This window comes from Seriola lalandi, unplaced genomic scaffold, assembly GCF_002814215.2.
Source record: "Seriola lalandi dorsalis isolate HSWRI2012SDOR001 ecotype SW California unplaced genomic scaffold, Sedor1 jcf7180002054511, whole genome shotgun sequence".
Lineage (NCBI taxonomy): Eukaryota > Metazoa > Chordata > Actinopteri > Carangiformes > Carangidae > Seriola > Seriola lalandi.
Window position 1 is genome coordinate 801,767 of NW_019525064.1, and position 7,899 is coordinate 809,665.

The 7,899-nt window shown below is 41.3% G+C and overlaps 1 protein-coding gene across 2 annotated transcripts; it reads left to right on the top strand.

Moving 5' to 3' along the window:
- Window positions 1-1,147: 1,147 nt before the first annotated feature.
- lnp1 (leukemia NUP98 fusion partner 1) lies at window positions 1,148-7,627 on the top strand. Of its 2 annotated transcripts, none has more exons than XM_023413270.2 (4): window positions 1,148-1,546; window positions 3,294-3,539; window positions 4,117-4,212; window positions 5,704-7,627. In XM_023413270.2, exons 1-4 carry the CDS (start codon window positions 1,361-1,363, stop codon window positions 5,809-5,811), a joined length of 636 nt encoding a protein of 211 aa, XP_023269038.1. In that variant the 5' UTR covers window positions 1,148-1,360; the 3' UTR covers window positions 5,812-7,627. The 2 variants fall into 2 exon arrangements, with proteins under 2 accessions (XP_023269038.1, XP_023269037.1); XM_023413269.2 differs by lacking the exon at window positions 5,704-7,627 and adding an exon at window positions 4,477-5,426.
- Window positions 7,628-7,899: the final 272 nt, after the last annotated feature.

Sequence of the window (7,899 nt, forward strand, 5' to 3'; positions counted from 1 at the left end):
TATATATATATATATATATATATATTTTTTTTTTTTATTAATTTATTTATATCATTATTTGTGGTCACTTGTGTTCAGGTGTGATCTTAATTGGCTCCTGTATTTGGAAAAACAACAGATTACAGTAATCTTGTTACATGACAAAGCAGCGTGAATGTCTCATAACAGAGTCCGACTCGATTAGTCTTCCTCTTTGAGACTCAGGACTCTGAGATAATCAGCAGCATTTTGATCCTTTCAGCTCGTGAATGTGTGAAGGGAGGTTGCGTTCATGTTCAAGCGTAAACATCAGCTTCAGAATTTCAACTCCCTCAAGCTCTTATTGCTCGTGTGCAGTTACTTATCTAATGTTTACTTTAGTAGTTTATGCATCATTCCAATGTTATAATTCATGAAAACTGGGTGTTAGAGTAGTTAAATAAATGTTCAGTACAACCTATCTTTCAGTCAGTCAGTTTCTTGACCTGTAACAAACACCTAGAGACTCCATTATGACATCTTGCATTATTTATATTTGTTATAATAATATGTTCTCCCTCTAATTCATTTAAGTTGTAGAATTAAAAACATGTTATAATAAAGAAGATTTGACATTATGATCCAGTACAAGTCAATTATAAAATGTGCTTATGATTGTTTTTGTACAAGTTTGTGCAACTGTTGCTTTTCTAGCTGCTTAACTTGTATTGTAAACAAGTGTAAAAAGAATACTTTACATATACAAAAACAAAAACAAAAACAAAAACAAAAACAAGGAAACAGAGAATATGATTCAGTGGTGCCCAGTGTATTATGAAAATATATGCTCCCTCTCTGCCCTGTATTACACAAGCCCCAGGCTCACAGCGCACAGAGATGCCTGCACTCCATAATTATTGACAGGTTTGATGTACTCAGCGAGTGGAAAGTAATGGGAAATTGGAGTTTCAGTTGTCTACCCCCGGGCCCATGACTGTAATGGAAAGATTAAAAGCAGTGGTCACATCACCCACCCAGTGCCAAAACACTAGCCATTCCTCCCCGCCTCCCTGTTTATTCCCATCACCTCATTTTTACTTTCTCCCTGCGACGCTAAATAGATTATAGAGGATTCGCTTATTTAAGGAGTTGAGCAAAAGCTCTGCGGTTTATTTTTGGATCATCCAAGAATAACAAACTACAGCCACAGTGCTTGAGGCACCAGAGGGATCTAATTGAAGTAAGGTACCTTTGCCTTGTGGGACGGTGTGGAGTAGTAGAGCAGCCAGTCAGTTAGGAGCTTAGTAGGTCAGCTGAGCGTTGTCTTTACTCTGCGTAGCACTCAGCTGGGATCACACTGTCATCTGTTGTCCCAGGACCTGCTGCACCGCACAGCTCCATCATGTCTCTGAGGCTCCTGCCTGCGATTATGATGGACAATGACGAGGATGATGATGGAAACTTCACAAAGTGGATGAGTAGTTACTGGGGTCACGGAGCAGAAGGTGGAAACTCCAGAGAGAGAAAACGCAGCTTCAGAAGACCCGCAACAGCACGAGCTGATCGAAGAGCATCACTCCCGACTGTGGTAAGGACCCCCAGCGGTTAATGGTGCATGCATATGAATTTGTTGAATATGTATTTAAACAGCAGCCACACACTTGTAATTTCATGTGGTTTCAATTTCTACTGTTTGTCACGTCTGAACGCAGCATGTAGTGTTTTTTAAATCAACACAAAAATGCAGCATGTACCTCTTATCAATCAAAGGTAAATAAGTGGAAAATGTATAAAAAGTGAAGTGCAGTACACTCAAAGACTAAGCATAAAGAAAGCCTGATTTTATTTACAGTATATTTCATGCATGCACGTATCTACTCTGCAGACGCTGGTATGAGCACCACGCAGGCCATGTAGGTCTGTTATAGTGTTCAGTAATAGGACGTCCTGACCTGAGAGTTGCCTCCACCAGTTTCACATCAATAATGTCTGTCACACACACACACACACACACACACACACACACACACACACACACACACGTACAAATAGGAATCTTGTCAATAACTGATAATTATTGATAATATCTTTGTGCAAACATGAGTGTATTAAACTTCTTGTGCTGTTAATTTGTAACATGCAAAATGTCTGAAACAGAAACCTACAAAAAGAGCCATTCTCCTCGCTCACCACTTTGTCTTCAGAGCTCTGTGTAATGTGCAAATGCTTACGCTGACTTGTCGAGTTCACCGCCTCATGTGATTGATAGGAAGGTTTCAAATGAACGCCGTCTGGGCTTTGTTCTGTTTCTGCGCCGACGTATATGTGTAGGTTTTGGAGACAGATATTCCTGCCACAGGGAGGTCAGAGGTCAGAGGTCAGTGGCAGCTACACAGCAGGATACTTGTGTCTGTGCTCGTGGACAATTTAGTGAGATGGATGTTTACCAAAATACAAACGTTTAGCCCGTCTGCTTCGTCTGCATGATCAAGGCTCATGATGCAACTGTATGAGACAGATTTCCTTGCATAGATTTGATTTAATTGGTCGTGCTGATGACATATTTGTATATGATTAGAGTTGCACTTTGCTGCCTTTTGTTTTTTTTTTTAGGTTTGAGTTTTATTGTTGGGGAACCAAAGAAAATCCTCTGTGTTAAACGGGAGCAACGTGAAACAAAAGCAGCTGTGAAGAGACGTAACAACACGTGCTTGTATAGATCGGCCTCTACATGGCGTCAAACAAAACACTGACGGCTGCGACTTCCTCTTTTCAATGTAAAAGACACAGAACCACCTCAGCATGTGATCCAGAGGACGACCTGCAGATGGACGTGTAAATGTGCTGTGGAATAATCAAAGTGCAAACGACTGGTTTTCATGTAAAAACCAACAGAACATAACTAATGCTGGTCTTAAAGCTGCTCCTGTCAAGTCACGCAGAGGACACAGGCATCCACAGTGACGCCTCTGGAGTCAGTGGTTCAGCAGTAAATGATCAATGAGCAGAACAGATCAATGAGCTTCGCCCTCTGCGTACCTGTGTTGTAACATATAAGTGTAATAATCAGATTACTGCTGTTGTGTAAATAATTAATGAACTGACTGGCCTGAGTGGAAAGGTAAACTATAATTAGGTGGTTACTTTACTAACATGTTACTCAAGGGTATTAGTGATTGCGTGATTAACCCCATTCACAGACAAAGGCTCAGCAGAGTCATCTGTCTGGATTAATGTGCATTTACAGGAAACATGGAAACACGACAAGGTTGTTTTACTTTTAGCTGCGTCTGAATCAGTTTTTTTTTTTTTAACCCTCTCTGTTTGATCCACAGTCACAATTAGACGCCATGAAGCTGAACAAGCTCCACGCGGCGACGATGGCACCCTCACCCAGCCACCTCAAGACCAGAGAGGAGAAGGGGGAGGTCAGACCCCACCAGAGGGCTCGCCGCGCCTCCTCCGACGACAACAGCCGCTCAAAGTCGTCCATCCCCGAGAACCGCATCACCACCATCCCAGAGCTCACGGAGTCATTCGAGAAGAGACTCTGTGTTCGTGATAAGAGGACCATATCTCTGGTGAGCGGCAGCAGCCTAAAGTCAATTCAGATTGTTGCAGATTATCCAGTTAACTGCAGGTCCGATCAGGTTCGGCGCACTCTGCCTTTCTAAAAGCTCTTAAAGATTAAGCAGCTCTAAGAGAGAATCAAAAGGTGTATTACCTTAATGTGTTGACAGGTTTAAACTGCACGGCATTTCCCAGAAGCTGTTCACATATTTCACATTTGATGGACATGTCTAGATCCCTTCTTTTTTTGTCTCATATACTGTAATTATCACTTTTGTTTTCAATCTTTGCAACTTGTAACTTGAACTCTACAGTATCTTTACAGTATATCTTCTGTATTTACTGTGACATACAGTGTGTGTTATTAGATTATCCATTATTCAGAACATAGAGAGGATCTGCAGAGAGGAATTTGTGGCTAAATGTGAATCAAATCCAAAAAGGAAAGTTGTGCATTTGCACTTAACCATCAAGTTCAGACCATTAGACTTTTGTAGAGTAAATACGCAAATGTTTTACAGTGAACTGTCATGCTATATGTCGTTTTGGTCAGGGGGATGAGTGGAAAATCAACTCTTTCTTTTTCAGAACAATAACGACAAGTTGTGCCTGATCTGTCATGAGGACATGCGTAAGAGTGGAGGAGTTCAAGAGCTGCACTGCACACACCGTTTCCACAAAGAGGTAAAACATCTCCGTGCCTCCCCCTGCTCTGTGTTTCCACTGCTCACACTTTCCCATTTTGCAAAGGAGTAGTCACTTCTTCACTCCAGTCCCAGCATGTCATACATCAGATACCCGCGGTGCATGAACGCCGCTCGCTCCCGGACATGCATGATGTGAAGTGGTATGAGGGTTGCACACGTCTCTGTGGAAGCGTGGAGCACACTAACAGATTACTCCTTGACACTTACTGATTGCGATGTCTCTGTCTGGTGGGCGCTGAAGGCGGCTCGGAAGTTAGAGCAGTGTCGGCCCCGCAGCGGCAGCGAAGTGGTGGATTCTCAGGTGAGGAGACTCTCGGACGAGAGGAGGAAGTCGGTGGACGGGCCGATCTGTATGGAGAGGGAGCAGCACACACCCCGGCGTCAACTTTCCCTGCGCAGACATCGCTGATATCACTCTGTGGAAGGAGGCGACTCACTGTGGGAAGAGAAGATGGAGGATTTGTCTCAGGGCCTTGACTGTGCCTGACCTGATCCTGTGAACCTGCCCTGGCGGCCCTGTTGATGTGTCAACTGTGGTTTCATCGTCACGTGTCAAAAGTCAAACATTGGAGGATTCGTCAGTCAGAATTTGTTAATAAAAGCACTTAAAATGTCTGAAAAAAGCCTTGGATATTTGGGGTTATAAAATATTTCTATTAGGCAAAACTAATGTAGAAGATGGAATTATCTGCACTTGAAGTTTCCTGCTTGAATTGACTTCCACTCACCTGCTGACGTATTACAAAATATATTTTACTTTAACACTGGCAGAGAATGTGCCTCTATATATTACCACTTTTATAAATGACTTCATAAGTAGCTCATGTATGTAAATATCTTCCTGGTTACATTCATCACGTGGTTTAAAATATCACGCAATGAGAATATTTTCAATTTAGCAGAACCACAATATAATTTCAATAGTGTGAAGAGTTAAAAAAAGGCATATACACTAGATTTAATTAGCAGATTTAATTAATATGTCTCAGCTGTTGTGAACTGGACTTTATATACTGTTCACTGTAGAGATGGAGGATTTGCAGGACGATGTATGTGACTGCCTGGAAGTTGTTTTAATGAACTCCAAAATGATGTGTATTTTTGTGTCTAAATAGTTTTGATGTTTGTTTTCTGTGTTGTGACAGAAAGTCGATAAATAACCAAGGAAATAAATTCTCAACTTTAAATGTATCCTCAGTGGATTTTACCTGCTTCATAACTGAGGAACCTTTTAAGAGTCCATTCCTTCGACTATAGAGTAAAACATGTGACAGCAGTGTCCTCGCAGCCCGGGGTCGGGTCAGTGTTGATCCTGTCGTGCAGATGCTTACTGTAGGTCAGCGTGTTAGAAATGACTTCCTGGACTCAGTGAGGGAAATCAATACCTGCAGAAATCAGAAACATTCAGCCCGAGTGAAAAAAATGAGACTGAATAGATGTAATAATGTCTTTTAAAAATGTGTTTCAGTGCATGGAGCAGTGGCTGTGGAAGAAACAGATGTGTCCCACATGTCGTGTCCATGTGTCCATATTGCAGCCTCTCTACTGTTCATCGTCCCGCACCAAAGTCCCGTAACCTCGGCCCTGCACCTGCACTCGGTCCTGCATGCCCATGTGACCCACTGACCCCAAGACCTTCACCACACCTCCACCCTTCTGCCTGAACTCTGGGAGGGTTTCATCGAGATTTCACTTGAGGAGGAAACTTTAATTTAATTTAATCTTCTGTCCAGGAAGGATGCTGGGCAAACACACTCACACTGTTTATTTATAAATCATATAATTGTCCAAAAAAACATTTTTGCACGTGTCATTTACCTTAAAGTAGTAGTTTGACATTTTGGGAAATACTCAAAGAAATAGTCCAGCACCCAACCCCTTTTGCACAGTTTTAACAAATGAGATGTTAGCACCAAGCTAGCAATTTCTGCCTGTTTCCAGTCTTTATGCTAAGCTAAGCTAACCAGCTGCTGGCTCCAGGTACTTTATTACTCACATAACTGAAACTTTGTTTTCCACCTCAACAGAGTTGATGTTGAACGTCAGAGTGTCAACAGCATGTGAGTGTTTGTATATGCAAACTAATTGTGGCGAGTGTGTTTTTTATTAAAAGTAGACTTGGTCTTTGTTGACGACAAAACAAAGGGATTAGTCAGAAATAATAATAATAATAATAATCACAGCTTCATGATGACTAAGCTTTGCTAATGTGGACGTGAGTGAGTGAAGCTTCATGTCTCATGCCTGTAAGTTATAAAAGTGAACGCCTCCTCCTCAGACTGTGAGCCTATAGTCATGCCCAGTTTTCAATCTGCTCCATCTTCCTGCCTTACCTCTGCTGTTGTTTTGCATGTGAAGCGTTTTGCATGTGAGGTCTAGTCGACTGTCGTCTCTACTCTGTCGGGCGTCCGAGCGTCTCTGCTGTGTTGCATGTCTGCCAAATGAGAGATTACAGCATCTGATACATGTCCAGCAAATCTGGACTGCGTATACCGTGGGGTCCAAAGAGTCTGTACATAACACTGTATATAAATGTATAACTAACTTTAAAAATATAAAGAATTGTCTTTCAATGTATAGCATGTTGAATACTACATTACTTTTAATTTATTTGACTCATACTAGCTGTGGTTAATTCAGTCACTAACCAGTGAATCCTGCTGTGATCTGGTTTGTATTTCTGTCCAGCCAGAATGAATCTGTTGCACTCTGCAGATAAAGTTTATTAGGATTAGCTTTAGTATAAATGTAATTTATTTTTCACTTTTCTCAAAGGGACATGATTATAAGTCTATTTAAGCTACACTTGCTGCCCTCTCTGTGAGTCACACATTTGGGTTTTTGGACTGTCTTTCACGTGTGACCTATTAAACATTTTGTTGTTTGTCCTACATTTGAAAACATTTTTACTCAGACCCCAAAATAAAGAAAATCCCTGTGTAAAGCAGATTCACATTGCCAAGACTTTAACGGCTGAAGCGACTCTACGATCAACACAGAGGAAACCAGAGGGAGCATCAGTCCTCAGCTGCTGTGTTCACTGTCCTTCTCTGACTGTTGTGGTCTTGTATTCTTAAAATAAAGACACGCTGATGTGACACACCCTTGCTAAATGTGGTTTGGTTCACAGTAGTTACTGCATTTAATCACGCTTTCACTGTTCTGATCACTGCAGCCTGTCAAAAGGCCAGTAGTAACAATATTCAAAGGTATTTAAATCCCATAATAACAATGGCAATAACTCCATTCCATTTAGGTGTCAGTAAGTAAAAACTCAAAGTGTTGCTGTTGTGTCTTTTGTAAATGGTCGAGGTGTTTAATACTTCCTGTTCTGTTTCTGAATTTACATGTAAATTTTCAACATGGACTTAATCATAAAGCAGATACTGTGAGTATGTATCTATATTTTGGGGGCTTTTAATAACCTGGGAAGAAGTTTCCAGTTAAAACCTGGATATGGTGGATGTGTCATGCTGATATCAGTATTTTTGGCTTTGGCTATACTATGAGGCGAACTAGCTGTTTCCCCTGTTTCCAATCTTTATGCTAAGCAAAGCTAAGCAAAGCTAAGCATCTACTGGCTGTAACTTCACATTTACAAAACAAATATGAGAAGAATATCAATCTTCCCATCTAAGCCTCAGCATTACAAGCCTGCAGTGTG